Source organism: Myxine glutinosa, chromosome 1, assembly GCF_964187855.1.
Source record: "Myxine glutinosa chromosome 1, kmMyxGlut1.1, whole genome shotgun sequence".
Classification (NCBI taxonomy): domain Eukaryota; kingdom Metazoa; phylum Chordata; class Myxini; order Myxiniformes; family Myxinidae; genus Myxine; species Myxine glutinosa.
In genome coordinates this window covers 273,203,313-273,228,737 of record NC_136261.1, presented here as the reverse complement: position 1 = coordinate 273,228,737, position 25,425 = coordinate 273,203,313, and the positions used below count along the sequence as shown (strand labels likewise).

At 44.4% G+C, this 25,425-nt stretch overlaps 1 protein-coding gene across 1 annotated transcript in view; it reads left to right on the top strand.

Annotated features, from left to right (window-relative positions):
- The window catches only part of OSBPL6 (oxysterol binding protein like 6), a 182,165-nt gene that overhangs the window by 113,238 nt on the left and 43,502 nt on the right, over positions 1 to 25,425 (top strand). Inside the window, exons 12-14 of the mRNA XM_078787034.1 lie at positions 2,247 to 2,383; positions 22,436 to 22,540; positions 24,466 to 24,606. Of these exons, the coding sequence (XP_078643160.1) occupies positions 2,247 to 2,383; positions 22,436 to 22,540; positions 24,466 to 24,606 (383 nt within the window). The remainder of the gene's footprint in view (positions 1 to 2,246; positions 2,384 to 22,435; positions 22,541 to 24,465; positions 24,607 to 25,425) is intronic.

Below are 25,425 nucleotides of genomic sequence, written 5' to 3'. Positions count from 1 at the left end.
ACCACCTATTAGAGCCAAGGGTGTACTTACTTTTTCCACATGCGAAATTTGCATTTATGTTTATTTAAATTATACAATGGACTACAAAATGTAAATGTTTCATGATATTTGTTATATTACATCACCTTTATCTATCAATATTGTTGAAATGAAGATCAAATAGCTGTATGTTGAAATATGTTGAAAAAGACAAAACTTTACATGGGGTGTACTTACTTATACACGTGACTGTGTACAATCGTGGCCAAAAATATTCACACCCTTGCACTTTTGTCAAACAATGCACTATTTCTTTATTTCTCTGTTAATATTACAGAACCTTTGTTTTTTTATTCAGAACTCAATGTATCCTTTTAAATCAGAGAATAAAAAGAAATGGCATTGACAAAATTATTGATACCCCAGACTTAATATTTGGTTGCACATCCTTTGGGCAAAATAATTGCAGTCAAGCTCTTCCTATAGCCATGAACGAGCTTCCTACGCTTCTCTACTGGTGGTTTCACCCACTATTCTTGTGCAAACTGCTCCAGTTCTTCCAGATTTGAAGGGTGCCTTCTCCCAACTGCTGTTTTCAGATCTCCCCACAGGTGTTTAATGGGATTTAGATCTGTACTCATTGCTGGCCACTTCAGAACAGTGGAGCGTTTTGTCTTGAGCCAATCCTGGGTGATTTTGAAGTGTGTTTGGGGTCATTGTCCTGCTTGAAGACCCATGACCTTCGACGGAGACCCAACTTTCCAACACTGGGCTGAATATTGCGCTCCAAAATGCCTTGGTAATCTCCTGATTTCATGATGCCATGCACACATTCAAGGCACCCAGTGCCAGATGCAGCACAGCAATCCCAAAACATCACTCAACCTCCTCCATGTTTGACTGTAGGGAAGGTGTTCTTTTCTTTGAAGGCTTCATTTTGTTTGCTGTAAACATAGAGATGATGTGCTATACCAAAAAGCTCTCATTTGGTCTCATCTGTCCACAGAACATTCTCCCAGAAGGATTTTGGCTTGTTCAGGTGTATTTTGGCAAACTCCAGTCAGACTTTCTTATGTCTCTCTCGAAGCAGTGGGGTCCTCCTGGGTCTCCTACCATTGACCCCCTTTCATTGAGATGGTGATGGATGGTGCGAGTTGAAACTGTCGCACCTTGTGTCTGAAGGTCAGCTTGAATCTGTTTGGCAGTTGATCAAGGTTCTTTCTCCACCATTTAAACAATCCTTTGCTGCAATCTTCGATCAGGTTTTCTCTTGCGGCCACATCCAGGGAGGTGGGCCACAGTGCCATGAGCCTTAATCTTCTCGATAACATTGCGTATGGTGGACACAGGAATATCAAGGTCTCTGGAGATGGACTTGTAGCCTTGAGATTGTCTTTGCTTGGCTACAATCTTGTGTCTGACGTCCTCAGACAACTCTCTGGTTTTCTTTGTTTTCTCCATGCTCATTGCGGTACACACAGTGACACAAAACAGCAGAAAAACTTTTATCTATTCAAACTGGTTGGAAGAGTGATTTTTATATTGCAGGCAACTGCAACTCACCATAGCTGAGCTCAATTCCAAAGTAAAGGAGAATCACCTGCTTGAAATCGAATTATTTCTAACAACTTCTAAAAGGTGCCAATAATATTGTCTGGACCATTTTAGTATTTCTGTGTGGAATAACCTAAGATTTGGTAATTTTTTCAGCTTTTTTTGTTTTGTTCCACTGCAAACAAAATAAATACATATGTGGATACCAACATTTTTTTTAATTTCAACAATTTTCTGGAAGGAATGGTGCATTATTTGAAAAAAGTGCAAGGGTGCCAATATTTTTGGTCATGACTGTATGTATATATATATATATATATATATATATATATATATATATATATATATATATATATATATATATATATATATATATATATATATATATAATCTTTCTTCACGGTCTAACAAAATTGCGAAGCCCTACCTTTCTGCACATTAATGTTTCCTTGGATTAAGTAGCTCAGGGGCAAAAATGCTATGATAATTGTGAACCAGCTTGATCTTTAATTTCCGACAACATATAACCTTGAAATTCTGTCTGTATAGGCCGCTTGCTTTTTTATGTAGCATTCTTTCCTTTGAACTGTTGAATCCAGAGTAATCTGAATGATTTTTCTCATCGTTTGCATGTTCGAAACTTCATTGGGAATATGTTCCTTGAGCACTCGCAATAACAAAAATAGATAACTATTTTGTTACCCGACCCTCAGTGCATTTCCTGCTGCGCACGGTGTTCAACATGGTAGCAATAGAAAAAGACAAGTTGAAACAAGTGGTGAGTGAACACGAAGCTTTGAACTCAGGTCATGCTGCTCAGATCAACAACTTGAAGAAAACCTTGGCGCAGGTGTGCATTTTCTCATGGTCAAAATGAAAGCAACAAAAACTGTTTCATTATCCTGCTCATAGAAAGTCATATTGTTTATTTAGAATGTGAATAACTTCATGGAAAATATTTGCTTTGCCCTGATTCATATTAAGAAGGCAATATCCAATAGCCACCATTATCATCAAATCAGCATTTTCCCCATTTTCCCATTTTCCCAGAACACAAGGGTGGTCCAGCATGCACACGAGATTTTTTTTGAATGCCCCTTATTTTGTATTGTTTGGAATTTTCTACAACCTACGGAATGTCCCTTCTTTTCTATACTTTGCCACGTGCCATATACCCTTATATAAAGGGGCCTTTTCTACGCCCCTGGCATTTTACCCAAGAATATAAGAATACTAGCCGAAATAGAATATAAATAGGCTAGAAATAGCTAGGCGGAAGGCTAGAATAGGTGAAAGGCTAGGCGAAATAGGCTAGAATACTAGCCGAAAGCACCCGGCATTGCCCGGGTTCTTTTTGAATGAATTTACTACTATAATTCAGCTTGTACTCACGGCCGTAGAAGATTGACTGCTATAATTCAGCTCAGCTTTTAATTGCGAATGGGCCCAGCCCGGCCGAAGCGGCCTCGACCGGCCTCGCCACCTAGCCTGTAACATTCCCGGGGCCCGTCCCGACATTTTTGGTTCTTTTTGAATGAATTTACTACTATAATTCAGCTTTTACTTGCAGGCGTAAAAGATTGACTGCTATAATTCACCTCAGCTTTCAATTGCGAAATGGGCCCAGCCTGGCCGAGGTGGGCCTCGACCGGCCTCGCCACCTAGCCTATAACCTTCCCGGGGAAACATACAGGCAAAAACATACCCGGTTATAGGCCAAACATACCCACCCCGACATTTTTTGTTTTAGAGGTTTCCTCCTATCTTTCACCGTTCAGGAGATTAGCACGTGCAGACAAACAAACAAACAAACAAACAAAAACTTTCTTTTATATATATAGAAGATATATATATATATATATATATATATATATACTAGCTTCATTACTGAGGAACGGGCTTATTTTAGCTGAGAATAATGACTGTACCTGAGTTGCTGTGTTGTCATGATTTACACCAATCATAATACAAACAATTATTTTGCACAAATGTATTTGTTGTGTTTGTGATATTACATTTTTATAGGCAATTTAGGTTGAAGATGCAGGGTGAATGTTTTTTTTTTTTCAAGGAAGAACCCCTCAGCACATACATAGGGGAGGGGTAGGTGCAGACTGGAAGTTTGGGACGATTACACCTCACCACCAAGTAATTTAAAACGCTCACAGTCATAAAACACGGAATAAAAACACCTCACAGCCATAAAACACATAATAAAAACACCTCATAGCCATAAAACACGTAATAAAAACACCTCACCACCACGAAAATAAAAACACCTCACAACCATAAAACACGTAATAAAAACACCTCACCACCACAAAATTAAAAACACCTCACAGCCATAAAACACGTAATAAAAACACCTCACAGCCATAAAACACGTAGTAAAAACACCTCACCACCACAAAATTAAAAACACCTCACCACCACGTCATTTAAAAACACCTCACCACCAAGTAATTCAAAACACCTCACCACCACATAATTCAAAACACCTCACCACCACATAATTCAAAACACCTCATCACCAACTAATTCAAAACACCTCACCACCACCTAATTAAAAACACCTCACCACCACGTAATTATAAATACCTCACCAACACGTAATTCAAAACACCTCACCACCATGTGATTTAAAAACACCTCACCACCATGTGATATTAAAACACCTCACCACCACGTCATTTAAAAACACCTCACCACCACACAATTCAAAATACCTCACCACCATGTAATTTAAAACATCTCACCACCAAGTAATTCAAAACACCTCACCACCACATAATTCAAAACACCTCATCACCAACTGATTCAAAACACTTCACCAGCACCTAATTAAAAACACCTCACCACCACGGAATTATAAATACCTCACCACCATATAATTCAAAACACCTCACCACCATGTGATTTAAAAACACCTCACCACCACGTAATTCAAAACACCTCACCACCATGTGATTTAAAAACACCTCACCACCATGTGATTTAAAAACACCTCACCACCACGTCATTTAAAAACACCTCACCACCACATAATTCAAAATACCTCACCACCACGTGATTCAAAACCACCACAGCGTTATTAAAAACACTTCACAACCACGGAAACAAAAGTTTGAGGGAGTCGTTAAGTGACAACACAGACACTGCCCAGATGTGTCGATATATAGATATTTTTTTTGTATACTGAATCGAGGCTCGTGAAAGAGCTGACATTTACTTCACAAACAAATCAACCAGACAAACAAAATATATAAAAAGAGGGAGCGGAAGACAAGAGAAGGGGAAGCACACAAACACTTGAGAGCACACAACATTTAAGAGCAGGGAGATGAGTGGGAGGGAGAGGGCTTGGGGGGAGGAGGCGTGGGAATGGGGGGGGGGGGGGTGGGAGAAGTATAAAACACAAGGACACCAAGGACTTCCAAGACAGAAGTTGGTATTTCAAAAAAGTGGAATTGGGGTGAAATTAGCGGGGATAGAAAAGATCAAGGTTTTGGATGGGGGAAGATAAGAGATGGTGGTGAACAGCTGTTTTAAAGACCTGGAGGGTGGAGTGGGATTGAAAAGAGTGAATGAGTTTGTTCCAGAGGCGGGATAAAAGAGGAATGAAGGAGTGAAGGTGAGCAGAGAGTCTTGATTTTGGCAGTTTAACCATAAGAGGGTTGCAGGCAGATCTTGTGCGACCTGTAGGAATATTTGCGGGACAGAGCCCAGAGAGAGCTGGGGGGGGGGGGGGGGGGGCAAGGCCAGAGAGGAGTCGGTAGAAGACGGAAAGACCACCAACCTGCCTGCGGTGAGTGAGTGAGAGGCCCTTGGAGTTAGCTTCATCGTGGGAGATTCCAATGATTCTGAATGCTTTGGTTTCAACAGCGTGAAGACGAGCTAGGTGTGAGGCAGGAGCACCAGCCCAGAGGGGAGAGCAGTATTCCATTGAGCTGCGGATGAAAGCCTTGTATGTGGTGAGGAGCTCAGGTGTGCCAAGGAAGGACTTCGCACGACGGAGGATGCCCAGTCGGCGACTGGCTTTGGAGGCCAGATTTGAAATGTGGTTTTCCCAGGAAAGGTCATGGCAGATAGTGAGACCCAAAAGCTTGAGTGACAGAACTTCTTGGAGAGGATTATTCAGAAAGTGGATGGGAGGGTTGTCCAGTCGGTCTTTTCGGAGAGACATCGTAAGAGTGTGAGATTTGTCAGGATTGAAAGACATGTTCCACTTGTATGCCCAGTCTGTGATTTTGTCCAGGTCTGCAAAGAGTGAGGAGGCTGCAGACTGCCGATCTGAGGGATGAAGAATGGAGCGACAGAGAGTAGAGTCATCAGCAAAGAGATAGAGAGGATTTTCAAGAGAGTCTGAGAGATCATTGATGAAGACCCAGAAAAAGCACAGGGCCCAGAACACTGCTTTGGGGAACTCCAGCCTGAACAGGAAGAGGAGATGAGAGAAACCCATTCAGGGCCACACGTTGACTACGACTCGAGAGGAAATCCGCCAGGCATGCGTGGAGATTTCCATGGATACCAAAAGAGGAGAGTTTGGTGAGCAGAGCGGGGTGCCAGACCGTATCGAAGGCACGTGATATGTCAAGGGAGACAGCTCTAATTTCCTGTTTGGCATTGAGGACCTCCATCCATTGTTGAGAAAGCAGAAGCAGCATGTCCACAGTAGAGTGACCAGGTCTGAAACCAAATTGATGATCAGAGATCAAGCCATTGGAGAAGAGGAAAGATTTCATATCTGAAGCAATGATGGATTCCATGACTTTGCTAATAATTGGGAGAAGGCTGATTGGTCTGTAGTTGCTGGGATCTGTTTTTGCACCTTTTTTGTGCAAAGCGGTGATGTTGGCAGATTTCCAAGCAGATGGCAGATGAGCTTGAGCAAAAGAGAGGGTGAAGAGAACAGAGAGAGGGAGTGAAAGAGCGGAAGAACAGGATTTTAGGACCCGTGGGCTGATGCCGTCAGGTCCAGTTGCAGAATCAGAGTCGATGGTTGACAGAAACTTTTCCACCTTGTCAGGAGGAAAGGACACGGAGTCCAGGAGCAGCTGGGTACGACTGGGTATGGTGGGTACAGAGAGGGATGGGTTTGGGACACAAGATTTAGAGGCAAACACAGAGTTGAGGCATTCAGCTTTTTCACGTGCGGAGTCAGCTGTGTAGCCGTTTGAGGTAAGGGAGGGGATGGAGGGGGAACAAACACCAGAAACAGATTTGACCAGACGCCACCAGGATTTGGAAGAGGGAGACAGATAAGAGTTCTGTCCTGAGAACGGAGAGATATTGTTTCCTGGCTCTCCTGAGGGTGGACACACACTTGCTTCGGGCTTTGTGAAAAGAAATGAGATTTCCGTCCGTTGGATTTGCTTTCCAGGAGACGAAAGCAAGTTGTTTCTGGGCAATAGCCTCACCACAAGATTCAGTGTACCATGGACGGGAGGAAGGGTATGACAACTGAAGACGAGATGGGATAAATCTGTGCATGAGAGAGAGCAATTTACTTTGGAAGAATTCCCAGGATGAGTTGATGTCAGAGGCGTTAGAGATGGGAGACCAGTCCAGATGATTGATGGCTGCTTGAAGACCGTGCCAGTTGGCCTGAGTGAAATGCCACACTCGTCGACGCTGAGGAGGCTCTCTGAGAATGGTCAGAGAGATGTCCACTTTAACAAGCACATGATCAGATGAGCCGATTGGAGCAGAAGAAGAGCAGCAGACATTTTCAGGGAAGTTAGTCATAACCAAGTCCAGAAGAGAAGATGCTACGTTGACTGAGATCCGGGTTGGGAAATTGACAGATTGTGTCAGTCCCAGTGAGTCACAGAAGTCCTTTGCTGAGGAGCCATGGCTAGTGAGAGAGGTACCCACACCCTGCCAACTGGCATGGTGACAATTGAAATCACCACATATGAGGAAGAGAGAGTTGGGATGGGTAGATGGAAGTTGGTCCATATTATCAGACAGCGAGATGAAGATGGAGTCATCACTGTTTGGTGGACGGTACAACACACATATGAACAAAAGGTGGGAGCGAAGGGGAAGCCGTAGCCAAAGGTATTCCTGGGGGTGAGGTGGAGAGAGGGCAGTGCAGGGCGAGTGAGGAAGAGAGTTTTTTTATAAAGATAGCAACCCCCCCCCCTCCAGGACGAGGCTCAGGTCTGTCATACCGGAGGAGGGAGTAACCTGGGAGAGATACCAAGGAATCAGAGACATCATAAAGGAGGAAAGTTTCTGTTAAGCAGATCACGTCTGGTTTGTCAGAAGCAACCTGTATGGAGAGATCAGTCAAGTTTGAGCGAAGGCCCCGGATGTTTGAGGTCCATACTGTTAAAGAAGAGGAAAGGGGAGCATCGGATACAGAACAGGGGTGGGGGGCGGTAGGGTAAGATGTGGAAGAGGAGGAAGAGGTCGGGAGAGCTGTTGAAGGTGTGTCAGAGATTTCAGAATAGCTTGGAGAAAGGGAAGAATGGGGCGGACAAAATGTTTGATGGTGATTGGGTGAGGCGCAGTGAGGTGTTATTTGAGGAGGGGGAAGAGTGAGGCAGAAGGTTGAGGGAGATGCAGGTGAAAGTTGGAAGGGGGAAGAAGCGGGGAGGACGCTTTGAGGAGGAGGGGTGAGAGGGGAGTCTATGAGGGGAGGAGTGAGGGAGAGTCTCGGAGGGGAGGGGTGTGGGGGGAGTTTAGGAGGGAAGGGGCAAGGGGGGAGATCTGAAAGGGATGGGTGATGGGGAAGATTTGGAGGGGAGGGGCAAGGGGGAAGATTTGAAAGGGATGGGTGATGGGGAAGATTTGGAGGGGAGGGGCTAGGGGGAATATTTGAAAGAGATGGGTGATGGGGAAGATTTGGAGGGGAGGGGAAAGGGGGTGGATTTGGAGGGGAGGGGTGATGGGCAAGTTTTGAAGGGGAGGGGTGATGGGGAAGTTTTTGAGGGAAGGGGTGATGGGGAAGTTTTGGAGGGAAGGGGTGATGGGGAAGATTTGGAGGGGAGGGGTGAGATTGGATTTTGAAAAATGTACGATTAATGGGAAACGAACATTTCTTGCAAAATGAGTTTCTTGAGACCTTCGAATCAAAAATACATTTGAGGACGCTGAAGGATGGGTGGAGTTCTGGAGAGTTTAGGGAATGTATGAAAGAGGCACTGTAACTGTAAGAGATGGAATTTTTTTTTGGAATGAATAGATTTGGTGAGCAAGTCGAAAGCATCCTTTTATAGAAGAAGAAGAAAAAGGTGTTATAGTATATGACAGAATACAGTTCTTCAGGGGACATTTGAAACATTTTTTAATGACGTGAACACGTGATCACGAACAACGTGGTCGAAGAACGAACTAACAAATAAGAACGAACAACGGATAAGAACAGAGAAGGGAATTTTTATTTTTTTATTTTTTTTTGAGTTGAGCTGTAAACAGAGACAGAGACCGAACGTGAAACGTGAAAAATAGAGACCGAAAGTAATTGCGAGCGCAATCGAAGAACCGCTGAGACAGAAACAAAGCCTCAAGCCAAGGTCAGACACGGTAGCCTACTAGTACTACACTAAGCCTCAGAATACGCGACACGAACTAACCGACGATTCTGTACACAGGTATGAAAAACCAACACCAAGAATACTATTAAAGACACACCAATAGTTATACACACCGAAAGAAAGATACAGTTTCGACAAAAACACAATTGTGAAAAGTTACTTCACTTCGAAAGCGTGCGCGCATGGACAGCTTTGAAGAGACGCGACATGACGCGACAAGAAGAGACGTGAAGAGACTTTGAAGAGATTTAAAACGTTAGACAAGTGGTCGATGTTCGGGGAAGTTAGGGGGAGAAGAGGAAATCTAAGAAATAAGCAATACAGCGAAGGAAAGAACTTAAATTCACAGAACACCTGTGAGGGTAGGGAAGCCGAGAGAAACCAGGCCGCGCACGCGGTGGGACAGAAAACGATTAAATTATACAAAAGTTTGCAAGAATTGCAAATCAACACCAACTGGAAAACACACTGCAACACATGCACAATAAAAAGCGAGTAGAAATTGCCGAAGACACGAATGGAAAAAATACTATAACTTTTGCTGCCGTGCAGGGGTCGAAGATGCTTCCTTGCTCCAGGGACCGGAAACGGATAGATAAATGACTGTACCCGAGTTGCCGTTTTGTCATGGTTTAAACCAATCATAATTCAAACAATTATTTTGCACAAATGTATTTGTAATATACGTGATATCACATTTTATAAATAATTGAAGTTGAAATTTTTTTTTTCCCCAAAACAATTACCAAAAAAAAATTGCAATTTTTTTTTTTTTTAATACCCTTAGGACATACCGACGGGAGAGATATGTGCATACCAGAAGTTTGGTACGATTTCACAAAAGTTTGAGAAAGTAGTTCAGTGACAACACAACACAAGACAACACAACACAGGACAGGACAGACGCTGCACAAATATATATATATAGATACTGTATATATATAAAAACTGTATGTACAGTATATATATACAGATTTGTATATATACAGATACTGTATATATATACAGATTTGTTTATGCACGTGCACCGAACTGTAACGCGACCGGAAACTGTAAGGTGCGCTTCACTTCCGTTGAACTTGGGGCCGGTGAGTGAGATTCAGCGTGGCTCTTCCTTTTGTATGCATTTTCTACACATATCACACATCTTACACACATGTCACTATACATACTTGACTGATATACATGCCTGCTGTTTTTGTAGACTCAGAAGAAGACCTTTGTTGGTCGAAAGCTTGTCGAATTAAAGATCGAAGTCCTGAAGCTACGTCCGCGTCTGATTTAATCTCCCGATTATTTATTCAATGCAAATGAGACGCCCTGCTCGTACTGTGGAGTTTCTACTATTTCTCACAGTTATATATATATATATATATATATATATATATATATATATATATATATATATATATATATATATATATATATATATATATATATATATATATATATATATAATATATATATATATATATATATATATATATTATATATATACCGTATGTATATAGATATAGATATATATATATATATAGATATAGATATATACAGACTTGGCATTTAAAATGGAATATTTTTTTTGTGGGGGTGAACTTACTTTTCAAGATGACTTAGAACCAAAAGTTCATTGGAATTATGTTGAAATTATTCTAGATTTTGTTAATGTGACCTTTAAAAGAAACAAAAACCACATTTGACCTTTCGAAGCAAATAAATTGATCCTTGAAAGTGATGTGAACTGATATCGAACTCAATTCACGGACAGTACTGTGTTAAACTTCTGTACGTTTTCCAGAAGTATTTCTTTATTTTACACATGAACCAAAAAATTTTTCAACAAAAACATAAGTTAAATTATGACTGGGATTACGGACAGTAAAATTACAGTTCAGTACTTCGTGTAACCCCCACGAGCATTCAGGAGAGCACGTACACGTCGAGGCATGCTGTTCACGAGATTTGCCAAGGTTTGGACAGGAATCGCTTGCCATGCAGTGACAATAGCCTGCTGCAATTCACGCACAGAGCTAGGCTGCTGGACCAAGTTGACGATTTGACGCGTTAATTCTGCCCACAAGTTCTCTATCGGATTCATATCCGGGGACATGGCAGGCCACTCCATATGCTCGACACCATTGTCAAAAAGAAAGTGTTGGATCATGCGAGCATGATGAGGCCGTGCATTGTCATCTTGAAAGACAAAGTTTCCTCGAAAGGCTGCACAAGCAAATGGAAGCAATGTTTCTTCCAGAATGGCCCTGTACTTGAACTGGTTCAGGTTTCCATTCAGAATAACCAGGTCAGTTTTGCCCCCTGCATGAAAAGCAGCCCAAACAGTCACCCCACCACCTCCAGCTTGGACTTTGGCACTATACCACCTTCGTTGTAGGCTTCATGCACTTGTCTGCGCACTCGGACGTGGCCATCTTGACGATAGACCAGAAATCTAGACTCGTCACTGAAGGTCACGTGATTCCAGTGTCCTGGCGGCCATTGACGGTGCTCTCTGGCCCACTGCAATCGGCGCTGGCTGTGTTGTCTGGTTAGGCATGGCTTTCTCAGGGGACGCCTGGCACGATAGCCTGCTTGAACCAGTCGTTGGTCAACTAACCTTCTGGATACAGGCACATTTGTCAGTTGCTGCCACTCAGCCCTAAGCCGATTAGCTGACTTGGTACGGCCATTGCAGACTAACCGGTGCAGCTGGCGATCATCTCTCCTTGTGATTCTGCGGGGACATCCTGGCCTCGGTATTGGAGTAGGGACACCCCTCTGAGCATTTCGTTTCAGGATCTTTTACACCTGACCTTGAGTGATGCCATACTGCCAAGCAATGGCACGCTGTTTCATACCGGAATTTCGTAAAACCACCACTCCATGACAAACAGCAATGTCGAGTTGACGGACCATCTCCAGAGGAAGCAGCAATAACTTTTGTATACGTGCAGCAGTTGTTTTCCACTAATACAGAACACAACAACCCTTATATACCCGATTGCGAAGCCAATCGGCAAATGTACCTGCCCTTACATTTTGTCACGCCACCTGTGATATTATCCTGATATTGACTTCTTGCTGTGAAAGACAATCATTGACATGGTTCTTTTAACAAATAAATCACCGAAGCGTAAAAGAAACTCACCAGATTGATATACTGAGTTCAGAAAGTAAACCCAAGTCAACAACAAAAAAATATTCCATATTAAATGCCAAGTCTGTATATATATATATATATATATATATATATATATATATATATATATATATACTGTATATATATATATATATATATATATACAGTGATCCCTCGTTTATCGCGGGGGTTACGTTCCAGAACCCCCCGCGATAGACGAAAATCCGCGAAGTAGCGACCATTTTTTAATTTTTTTAAATATATATTTTAAAGCATTATGAACTCCCCACACTCTTATTAACCTTTCCCATACTCTTATAAACACTTCCTATACTCTTAAACACTTTTTACACTCTTAAACATACGTAATTTTAACAACATATAAAATTCTAATGGGTACTCACCATTGAAGATACTGTAGCTACCCATGGGTTCCCCAAGCAAGACCAGCATCAGAATCTCCTTGCTCCAGCCGGTGACGTCACCGGCGGGGATTCCCGGCGCGAGAGTGGCTGGTCACGTGACCGCTAAAGCGTGCCGCGCTTTGCGGGTATAATCAGCTACACCTGTTGATCACGTGACCACCGAAGCACGCCACGCTTGAGAGGCGTGGCTTTCGGTTTCTGGTTGTGCTTTATAATGCAGCCCGATAAATGGGCTTTTCAGTGTTCCCGAGTTGGTTTTGAGAATAAATATCTTCTCGGACGAGTTTGTGTCTTGCCCGTCATTTCGTCCGTATCAAGCAAGAGCCCCGGCTCTTCAATACTACAACTTGCGTGATGAAGATGATGATGAATTAGCTGTGCAGTACTGATGACGATGAAGGTGATGACGATGATGAATGTACTGGCGTTTTCCATACGCACGACTCTTTGTCTACCCTTCTACTGTACACTATGTACAGTATTTTATTTCTTGTAATATGTTTTAAATACTGTATTTTTCTTATTTCTTTACGTTTTTTGATTTTTTAGGCTAGAAAATGCTTATTTTACCACAAAAATATTTAAAATAATAGTATATAAAAATACATTTATACCGCAAAATCCCGCGATATAGCGAAAAATCGGCGATATAATTTTACATATACTAGCGAGAAAAACCCGCGATGTACCGAAGCCGCGAAAAGTGAACCGCGATATAGCGAGGGATGACTGTATATATATATATATATATATATATATATATATATATATATATATATATATATAGATAGATAGATAGATAGATATATATATATATATATATATATATATATATATATATATATATATATATATATATATATATATATATATATATATATATATATATATATATATATATATTGTTACAGACGCGGTTTAATGATGTTATTTTACCGAGCGGTTGGTATTACCGTGTCCGAACAGTTACTCCCCGATTAGAACCCGATTCCACCCGACGTTGACCAGATCGCACCGCAGATATTCAATCGGGAAACCTCTAAAGCGACCGAAAGAGAAGGAAAAGAGAAGAAGACAGAGTATGGAGGAAGAACAGATTTATTATACACACACAAGCAAAAAGAAAGAGCGACCAAAATTATTTACAAGCAATGGATGGAAAAAGCAGTCACACAGTGCATCGTTAGCTTATTCTATTCAATTTACTTAATCCCAAGACAACGAGTAGGACAGACGACGTTCACACTTACACAGGGGATATTGCAGGCAGGTAGGGCTTGAGGTGGATTGCTGGAGAGGGAGGCAAGGTCGGAGGCAGCAGCTCTCAATTCCTCGCGGTTTTGGCGGGAAAACCCTCCGTCGCGTATCCGCTGCTGTAGACGTCACGCGCTGGCTCGGCACACCTGCTCCTCTCCTTCTGGTGGAGCCGTCTCCCTCCTTTCAGCGCGTCTCTCCAAAGCTGGTTCCCTTTCCGAGTACCTCTCCTCTTTGGCTTGGAGCGTTTCGCATCTCACCGCTCCTCTTGGTGTCGCCTCTTCGCTCATCTCCCAGGTCATCTGGTAAAGCAGTCCCTTACAGTCGCTTTTATAACTCGGGGCGGAATCAAGCCGCCGGCTGCGAGGGCACGCCTACCGGGTCGCTCACCGCGGTACTGATTGGCCATGCGACCCTCTGGCTCACTCCTCCCCTCTATGACGAGGTGGAGACACGCCTTTCTTCTCCGAGATTAGCACATGGGCAATGGCGGCTTGCGGGATTGAACACAACTCGCACCCTTTTGAAAGGAACTTTGGAGAGCGGAGATGTTTGGGGAAATTGCAAGGGCCTACTCTTATTTTGTTTGATACAATGCAAAGTCAATCTAGTGGGAAACACATATTTAGCCTACATGGAATAAGGAAATACTCTATTTAAAAAGATATATCGTGACCTGCGTGTAAGTTTCATGGAATTAACTAGGAGGACGGCTGCGACCATTATTTACATTACGAGGGTGTTTACACATAACAAAACCATACTTTTTTACATTCGTTACACTTCCTCCAAAATTGTTACACTTCTTAAAAACCGTTACACTTCTCAAATTCGTTACCCACTTCTCAAAACCGTTACACTGCACCCTCCTTTCTTCAGGCCCGTGACTCGGGCCTACAAAACTTTAACTTAGTGTGACACGTAGGTGTAATTCCCTCTACAATTAACCTGACCCTGAGTGTGACAATCTTAAAACACAAATAAGTATGTCCCCCTATTGCATTGCACCCTGTCTAACAGACTCAAGCCCACAGCTAACCGAATTACGGAATTATTCTCAAACTATACATTTACGGTGGGGAGCATTATTTACAATGACGTGATTTCTTATTTACAACGCAACCCAGGACCTGTGTTTTTTTTTTTTTTCTTAGGGAACAAGAAAAAGAAATTCCTGTTGGGAGGGAGGAGACAGCACGCATTGCATCGATGCACCAGTACCAATACCACCAAAGCACCCAAAAGCACCACAAGCACCACAAAGCACCAAAAGCACCACTCGGTGCGCAGTCACCATGGTTCTTAATAAACACAACAAAACAACTGGTGGTGGTCTTCTCTTTCTCTGCTGGGCCGATGTTCTTCCCAACGTCTTCTGGCTTCATGCGGCCTATTTGGACGTAATAAAAAGCACAACTTGTGTTCGTTTTTATTTAGGGCCTCAGGGGCCAACTAAGGGTGGTCCACCTGTTTGGCATAGGTGCCACCTTACCGAGGTCCGCAAGCAAGATTCCCTGGCCACTATGGCCGGTCTCCAACAGAGGTGCCCTGCCCCAGAACCTGGGGTCCATCAAGTGGTACTTGGCCGCAGAACAGCGGTCCATAAAGTGGTACATCAACGCAATGCATGCTGGTTCTGGGAATCTCGGGCGCACAATGGCCACCTCACGCACGCTCCCCTCGGCACCCAATGGCGCACAGGTCATGTGGGAGACAAAAGAAAGACAATTGAGCGAGGGGTAAGGTCACAAGGGTACACGTTAATAAGGCAATGCAAGGCGAAATGCGAACGGAGGGCGAAGTGAGAAAGCTCGTCCCTACCGTACGTCACCCCCCTGTCACCTACACTACCCTTGCCCTTACCCCATATTTACAAAATCTACCCATTTACAAATTCGTCACTACTGTCACGTCTTCCCCATATTTCCTCTATACCAAATTCGTCTCCACAATCCCTCGACTTCAAAATTTGCCATCACCAATTCATCATCAATCCTCATAAGGAGGGAGAGATGGAATTACGCACAATGTCACACCCACGTCATGATGCGTCTCACAATCCAAACATTTGCATCAAAAATAATTAAACATGGCATGGTGCGGAGTACCTGTCACCTCAGGTGAGTGGATGCAGATGGTGTGAGGAGATCCTTCTTCCTAACTATCCTCTAAATGACTTTAACACACTTTACACTACCCGGTGTCTTTCCCTGCCAATCCATTGGCCAACTTACACTATGGGTTCTAAAAACCAATTCCCATTGACCAAACTGTGGTGCTTCTCAATTTGGGGTCTCACTCCCCCGATTCATCTCCCGGTGCCTTCGCACAATTTCTGGGCTGCGACGTGTAGCTCTCCCAGCAGGTCTACCCACCTGCACACCTCCACCACTGCAGTTGCCACCCGAGCTTACCTAGCTCCTTACCCTAACCTAACTAACTGGGGAAGGCCCTCTCCTGGCTCTGTCACCCCTTGGTGCCCTCTGGCACTGGGCTACCCGGGTCCGTCCTCCGGATCCTCGGGCCCCATCCACAACAACTACTACCGGCTCCCAGAGCCCACCTGCGGCCTCACCTGGCCGACATCCTCACAGTGGTGGAGCGCCCAACCAACTACACACACTAACAGGCTACACGCCCAGCCATTTCCACAACACTAATGCACCCATCCAAAGACCATTCTTTCACCCGCACCACAGATGCCAATATCCAACCACAATTTACCTGTACCCTCTACCTAACACTTACACTACCCGCCCCGGGTATCCGTGATGGGGGTCCACTCTTCCCCCATTCACACCTTCGCACCATCCACTCCACTCCACAATTTCCACCATACACTCCACGACCATCCATTCCAATACTCCATTTATTCCACACTACCATTCTCCATACCTGCTGTTGCACACCTGTGCCCTCACACCTGGTGCCACCTGCACCCTCCTTTCTTCCTGGACCATTTGGTCAGCACAACACGCAATCACCACTACTCCCTCATACACTGCTCCATTCACCTGTTCAGTTGCACACCTGTGCAATCACACCTGTTCAATTCTCACCTGTTCAATCTTCACACACACGGCATCATCTCAGCTAACTACTCCCTTCTGAAACTTGCGCTTCCCAGTCGTCCCTTTAAACTATTGCGCTCCCACGTCATTATCAACCACACTAAACTACCTGCGTCCCCACTACAGGTATCAGTCACTATCTAAACCTTAACGTTACCTAATGTCATCTTCGCTAGATCCCTATCAATATAACCAAGCCCTCCCTGGCTCGGTTGTCATAGCCACCCCATAAACTATTGCGCATTTGCCCCCACCTGTGAGGGATGGTGGATTGGCCATCCCATCACATGGGGCATCTCTTACTATAAATTTTGCTTACCAAATTCCAACAAATCAAAAATTTGCCATTTACTGCTAATCACCGTACCATCATCAAATTTTCCTTTTTTTTTTTCTTTTTTTTTAATTTCGGGGCCAAAACACTATCCTCATCACCCGTCTACTTATTACATCCTCTCGGTGCGCCAATTCACGTCTACAGCCCGGCTTCGTACCGCCGAGCAATGAATACGGGTGGTTTTGTGCCAGCGGCTGGACACGTCCCGCATTCGGGGCAGGGACGGGGGCTTACCCGGGCCGAGATCCCACGCACCACTTCGGCGCGGAGCCATCCAATTTCCCGATATCGACCTGCCGGCACGTCTCAATAGAAAGTCGTCGCCATGACGACCCTTCCTATCGGGCTGCCCGCTCCGCCTAGTGGAGCACGGACGCGGCCGTTCCAAGCGAGGCCCAGCGTGGATCACACACGGCGGTCCTTTCGAACCCGCCGTGGCTCGGATCCCCGCTGGTTCTCGCGGCACGCGAAGCCCGGCACGCACCGAGGGCCCGATTCGGCTATAAGTCGCTCTAACCACTAACCCGGTTACCGTCGATGCCTCACCTGGATGCTTACAAGCATACGCTACCCCTTTCTTCTTCATACATCCAGCCGTTACCATGCTCCTCGTACCTTTCCTTACACACCTCGGTACACTCATTCCGCTCACCGACTTGGTCACACCCCTGACCACCGAACACCTTGGCACACATTCGTCGCTCGCACACCTCACCAACACACCTCTTCGCGCCCCTTCCTCGGTCACCTCCTCTGTGACAATCACAGGTGTGCTCTTACTCGCACACCCAACCACATGCCTCACGACCAACTCAAGTGTGCATTCCCACACACGCTCTATCATTCCAGGTGTGCATCCTTCCATTCCAGGTGTACATCCTCGCTCACCTGTCACAACCAACTCACGCTCCGTGTCACTCTCACTACTCTCACCACCACTCTTGACAACGCACTCACCCTTACTCCCGACAGCGCACTCTTTCCTCATGCACCCGTCCGTTACACACCTTTCTCGCGCATCCTCTCGCGCACACTCTTTCGTTACATCCTCTGTAACACTTACCACACCGCGCTTCCATGTGCTCCCTCGCACACGCGCTTCGACCAACTCACTCTTGACGGCACACTCACTCCTCGGCGTGCACTTTTTCCTCACACACCCCATGGTCGGACATTCTCGCACACCTCTTTTTTCGCACACCAGACCTGTCGCACACTTCACCAACGGCCTTTCACGAACACCCGGATCCAAAGCAACCCCCAAGCCGACTGAAGCTTTCCTCACATCATATACATTGCCACTCACCTCCGTACCTCGTCTCCGCACCTCCTTTGCCACCTGCAAACTCTTTATTTGGTTAGTGAGCATCACATTATGAGTTGAGCACCGACCTTGTACATATTCCGCTATCTCCTCCTTTATTTCTCTCTTAGTTTCTGTCCGTCTCTTCTTAATTTCACTCACCTCTTCTTCCACTTCCTCTAATTTTTGTTTAACCTCTTTTATTTCTCGGTGCGTCTCCTCAAGTTCGTCCTCTAAGGCTACCGTGACCGTCTCTATGTGCATCCTCACCTGCCGGTCCTTTGTCTCCATTATCTCTGTCACCTCGTCCACCCTCATTGTCAGTTCCTCACGTACCATCTGACATTGCTTCTGTGTCGCTATTAATTCGTTTTTAATTTCTTTTTGTGTCGCCTTTAACCCTCCTAGTACCGCAGTGTTCTTTTGAACCTGCTCCACTAGTTCTTTTTGTCCCTCCGTCAGCTGTTCCACCTCCTCCGTCAGACCCTCTATTCCCCCTTGTAACTTAGCCGTATTATTTCTCACCTCTTTCTCCATACGCTTCTCACCTCGCTTTACCTCCTCGCGTAGCCCCGAAACCTCCTCACTTACCCCTCGTCGTATCTCCTCCATCTCTTTTGTAGATGCCACCCTCATCTGTCCCAATTCATCCCTCTGAGCATCCAATTTGGTTTCTACCCCGATTTTTACCTCCTCTATCTGCTCTCCCATTTGTTTAATTCCTCGGGCGGATTGCTCCCCTATCTCCCGCAATTTGCCTTCCATCCTATTTTCTAACCCCATTAACCCATTTTTTACCCCCTCTAACTGATTCTCCTGGGCAGCCATTCTATTTTCCACCCCCGTTAACCCATTCTTTACCTCTTTTATCCCGTTGTCTAACCCCTCAAAATTATTGTCTAACTTCCCAAATTTCTTGTCTAATTCCCCGATTTGATTTCCTAGTCGCTCCCCCATTCTGTTGTCCATTTTCGCCATTTCCCTGGCTCTTTTTTCGTTGTCGCACTTCGACTGTGCCATGTATTCGCTAAACTGTGCCATGAACTGCTGCATGTCAAACGGCTGCATGTTAAAGCCCGCTGATACAGCGGGCTCGGCTACCGCGCGCTCGTGCGAGGCGCCTTTTTGCGCGCCTGAAACCTCGTGCACGAGAGCGCCATTTTGTGCGTCTGATACACCCTCAACCACCTCATTGCTCTCCTCCTCCCTTTCTTCCCCTAAGTCCTGGGTTACCCCTAACCCGTCTATCTCCCCCACCGACATCCGATCGCCTTGATTGTCCATGGCGCGATCTCAAAATTCGGGTTTTATAAAACAACAAAATTTCGGCAGCTCGTAATTTTGACCAAATTTTTTCTAGATGTTTTTTTTAAAAAATTTGGTTCAGGCCCCGAATCTCACTCCCAGACACCAATTGTTACTCTAATAGTACAATTGGTGTTCCAAAATTTGGGCCTAACAAATTTAGTCCCAGGTCCGAATCCAACTCCTGACAACCAATTGTTACAGACGCGGTTTAATGATGTTATTTTACCGAGCGGTTGGTATTACCGCGTCCGAACAGTTACTCCCCGATTAGAACCCGATTCCACCCGACGTTGACCAGATCGCACCGCAGATATTCAATCGGGAAACCTCTAAAGTGACCGAAAGAGAAGGAAAAGAGAAGAAGACAGAGTACGGAGGAAGAACAGATTTATTATACACACACAAGCAAAAAGAAAGAGCGACCAAAATTATTTACAAGCAATGGATGGAAAAAGCAGTCACACAGTGCATCGTTAGCTTATTCTATTCAATTTACTTAATCCCAAGACAACGTGTAGGACAGACGACGTTCACACTTACACAGGGGATATTGCAGGCAGGTAGGGCTTGAGGTGGATTGCTGGAGAGGGAGGCAAGGTCGGAGGCAGCAGCTCTCAATTCCTCGCGGTTTTGGCGGGAAAACCCTCCGTCGCGTATCCGCTGCTGTAGACGTCACGCGCTGGCTCGGCACACCTGCTCCTCTCCTTCTGGTGGAGCCGTCTCCCTCCTTTCAGCGCGTCTCTCCAAAGCTGGTTCCCTTTCCGAGTACCTCTCCTCTTTGGCTTGGAGCGTTTCGCATCTCACCGCTCCTCTTGGTGTCGCCTCTTCGCTCATCTCCCAGGTAATCTGGTAAAGCAGTCCCTTACAGTCGCTTTTATAACTCGGGGCGGAATCAAGCCGCCGGCTGCGAGGGCACGCCTACCGGGTCGCTCACCGCGGTACTGATTGGCCATGCGACCCTCTGGCTCACTCCTCCCCTCTATGACGAGGTGGAGACACGCCTTTCTTCTCCGAGATTAGCACATGGGCAATGGCGGCTTGCGGGATTGAACACAACTCGCACCCTTTTGAAAGGAACTTTGGAGAGCGGAGATGTTTGGGGAAATTGCAAGGGCCTACTCTTATTTTGTTTGATACAATGCAAAGTCAATCTAGTGGGAAACACATATTTAGCCTACATGGAATAAGGAAATACTCTATTTAAAAAGATATATCGTGACCTGCGTGTAAGTTTCATGGAATTAACTAGGAGGACGGCTGCGACCATTATTTACATTACGAGGGTGTTTACACATAACAAAACCATACTTTTTTACATTCGTTACACTTCCTCCAAAATTGTTACACTTCTTAAAAACCGTTACACTTCTCAAATTCGTTACCCACTTCTCAAAACCGTTACAATATATATATATATATATATATATATATATATACACACATACATACACGTGGAGGATGATTCTGTCTTGTCGCTCAATTGACCCCTGACGTACCAAATTGAGCTAGGTTAAGGTGCAATGGGCCTCGGTCCGGCTTGGTGCAGCTCGGCCGATTGGCCGATGGGACTGCTATAGCGACATACTGTATACATCATCTTGACAAGCTCCTGCATTTGAATGCTTCCAGTTGTACTTCCTTTTTGCCAAGTTTGATCCACAATAGTCATATATATGGGCCTTGGTGATAAGACCAGAATACACATATATGTATATTATAATACCAGGTATTATGTTTCTCCAAAACAGGTAAAGATATTCAAATGAAACAAATGAAATGGAAAACCAAATACTGCATTGGAGTCATCAGAAGGAACCAGAAGTAACTGACATATACGAACATCAATCTTTATTATACCATGAGACATATTTATTTTTTCCATATAATCACCACTGCAGTCCACAAATTCCTGCCAATAAGTAGTTTTGTGATGCCATCACGATAGAACTGTGTGCCCTGCTGACTTAACCAGCGCTTCACAGTGCCCGTGACATCACATCAACAATACAAAAATGTTCTTCTCGAAGGTGTTCCTTAAGATTGGGGAAGAGATGAAAATCTGAAGGAGAAAAGTCGGGGCTTATGATCCTTTGTGGCGGAACTCCATTACCGTGTCTTACTCTCAGGATCATAATGGTGCACCCAACTCCCATATACAGTCATCTCCAGTTATCTCATCTCCAATCAATCATCTCAACTCTTGTCTCTAATGCTTCATGCTTCACATCACTGACAAAGCCGTGCTGCCCTCTGCCGTCTTGACAAGAATAGCACAAACATCTCGTGTCAGAATCTCAAAAACTTCACACATCGTGGTGGGAAGAACTACTTTGCGGACTATGCTTTGTTTCATTTCAATATCTTTACCTGTTTTGGAGAAAAAGAATAGGAGGCATTACTTTTCAACATGCTCTCATATAATGAGTGAACGAAACATTTTTTATCTGGATTTACATTGCTAGATGTTACATAATATATGGATTTGTTTGACTCGTTTTATAATACTGTTCTTCCCTTATTTACGCAGGCTTTGCACCAAAATGGTGAGCTTCGGAACCGTCTGAACCGCATTCACTCTGAATCAAGTTTGACAGAGGCAATGCCCAGCTTGAATGGAGTGAGCCCAGATGTGGTGAGCCTCTTTGATTTACCATTGCTTAAATGTATGTTGCTGGTGAAAAGATTGAGATATCTATGATATGAGACCCGGCTCTTTATCTGCACTATTGTGAAAATGTAACAAAAATGGCATGGCACGAGTAGAAATACAATTTTTGTGAATTATGCGAACAGCCGAAGATTGTTTTGCCATTTTGCCACAACAACCGATTGCCATTTAATTTTGTGAGGATGCTCAAAGGAGCAGTCTGAAAATCTTTGTTTATCTCCTGGTTCTGAAAATATGGCAACTATGAATAGAGATTTGCATCTGCATGCTGGAGGGGAAAGCATGACTCTTCTGCACTTTTCAACTAAAACGTATTTATTGGCATGTGCAGTATATTAATTGTGAAATGAAAAAGATTGTTCACAAAAGAATGCAGGTGCCCTTAGGACAATACACCAGCAAATTTCATTTAATTCGTACCCAATAAGTCGATACCAAATTTTTAGATAATCCCATCTCGATGCTCGAACAGATTAACTTGTACAATGCGTCGTGTGTCCGCATGTCTGTCCATCCGGTCGTCCATCCGTCCGTCCATTAGCTTTTTGCTATTTTTGCTACTCCTCCCTTATCACCTGGCTGATTGTTCTGAAATGTGACATTTATACAAGACAGTAGCCCGCACAATCGCTCGAGTTTCGATTTTGGATCCTGGAAACTCCCAGGTGGGGAGAGGAGAAGGGGGGGTTAACCCCAAAACTTAGGATCCCTACTCCACCCTTATTTACCAATGTGATTGCTTTGAAACCTGATAAAGCTCTTCTACTCCACGGCCTGCACAATCGCTCAGGCTTCGATTTTTAGATTTTGGATCATGGGGGATCTGGGGGGAGAGGGGGAGGAGTTCACCTCCCCCTTCCCGACTCCTCCCCCCGAAACTTAAGATCCCTTCATGTTCCTTATTTACAAACCAATTGTTCTGAAATCCGATACAGCCCTTCTCAATCGTCCGCAGGATTGCTCAGTATTAGACATTTCTATATTTTATTTTTTGAATTCGGATCATGGGTGCACAACATTTTAATAAAGTTTGCTGGAACGTCTTCATGAATTTTTTGAGTTGCTGACAACCAAACAAACAAAATGATATTTGATGAACTTTTGTTGTTCTTCCGGTTTTGTGGCTTAGGTGCTTAGGTCTTGCTCGGTCAGACGTTCTGCGGAACATGCAGTGAACTTATCATCAAATTCCTGTTGCATATGATGATGGTGGCAAGCCTGGCGTTGGCTTAGCGGTTAGGGTGCCGGCTTGGGATCCTAGGATCCTGGGCTCGAATCCCGGTCGATCGCTGAATTAACACCAGGGGGGTTGACTCAGCCTGTCATCCTTCCGAGGTCGGCAAATTGAGTACCAGCTTGCTGGGATGAATGATCCTGGTGTGTACCTCGATTTAGAATAGGTACACCGTATCCCTGCGCATCGTAGGAGCGTGACCAAGGGTTGGCGTCAGGAAGGGCATCCGGCCATAAAAAAAACATTGCCTCAAACAGGGAACCATGATTGTCATGGAGCCTGCAAGGCTAACCCCTGCTCTAGCGGGGAAAATGGCCTTAAAACGATAATTAATTACTATTAATTGGGTGGGGAGAGGAGAATAATGAACACTATCATTCATTCATTCATTCATTCATATTCATTCATTCATATGATAATGGTGGCATATACCACAAGCCAATTTCTTTATTACATGACTCATGGAAATTTTAATCAAACCCCATCATCTAAGTGGTATTTCTTCATTTATGCTTCTAGTTGTTACTAAGAGATGCTTTGCAGTTTATATTATGTTGTTGAGCTTACAATATTGGTTCATTGCAATATTGGTGTTCTAGTATTGGTGAAAATGATGACTGTGGTGATGATGAGCTATTATCCAAACTTATTACAGACCAGAGATTCCCTTGGAGGAACCGATCATGTGATCAACCACCAAGCAGCCAATGAGAGCAAGCTGTCCATGTCTGAATCGATGTCGGAATTCTTTGATGCTCAGGAAGTTCTACTCTCAGCGAGTTCCTCTGACAATGAGGTAACTTCACTGTACCATGGAACTGAAGTGTTCCCATTCATGAAAATGTGCAAAAACTGGTTCCACCTTTGCCAGGTCATCTTATTCATTGTCCTCTTGAAATAGTAGAATATTACACTCTAAAATTACGGTATAACAATTTTCTGCCAAACCTTTGGTTCCGCAATCACTCCATTTAATGTCTGTGTCTGTCCTAGCTGGCCCACATCTATTTGTGATGAATACATGCGTGTATTTACATAAAACCCACCAATTGTGCAAGGCGCTACTACGTATAATGGACACAAATTGGTAGTTTTGACCTCCCCATTTCTAATCCTGCGATCCTTATATATATTTATATATATTTTCTCTCTCTCTCTCTCTCTCTCTCTCTCTCTCTCTCTCTCTCTCTCTCTCTCTCTCTCTCCTTCTCTCTCTTCCTCTCTCTCTCTCTGTCTCTCTTTCTCCTTCTCTCTCTTCCTCTCTCTCTCGCTCACTCTTTCTCTCTTTGTTTCTCTCTCTCTCTCTTTCTCTCTCTCTCTCTCTCTCTCTCTCTCTCTCTCTCTCTCTCTCTCTTTCTCCTTCACTCTTTCTCTCTTTGTTTCTCTCTCTCTCTCTCTCTCTCTCTCTCTTTCTCCTTCTCTCTCTTCCTCTCTCTCTCTCTCTCTCTCTCTCTCTCTCTCTCTCTCTCTCTCTTTCTCCTTCTCTCTCTTCCTCTCTCTCTCGCTCACTCTTTCTCTCTTTGTTTCTCTCTCTCTCTCTCTCTCTGTCGCCACCTATCGGCCGTCGGTGCGTTGGGTGTAGCGTCATGGCGGCTGTGAGCAACTGCTCTGTGTT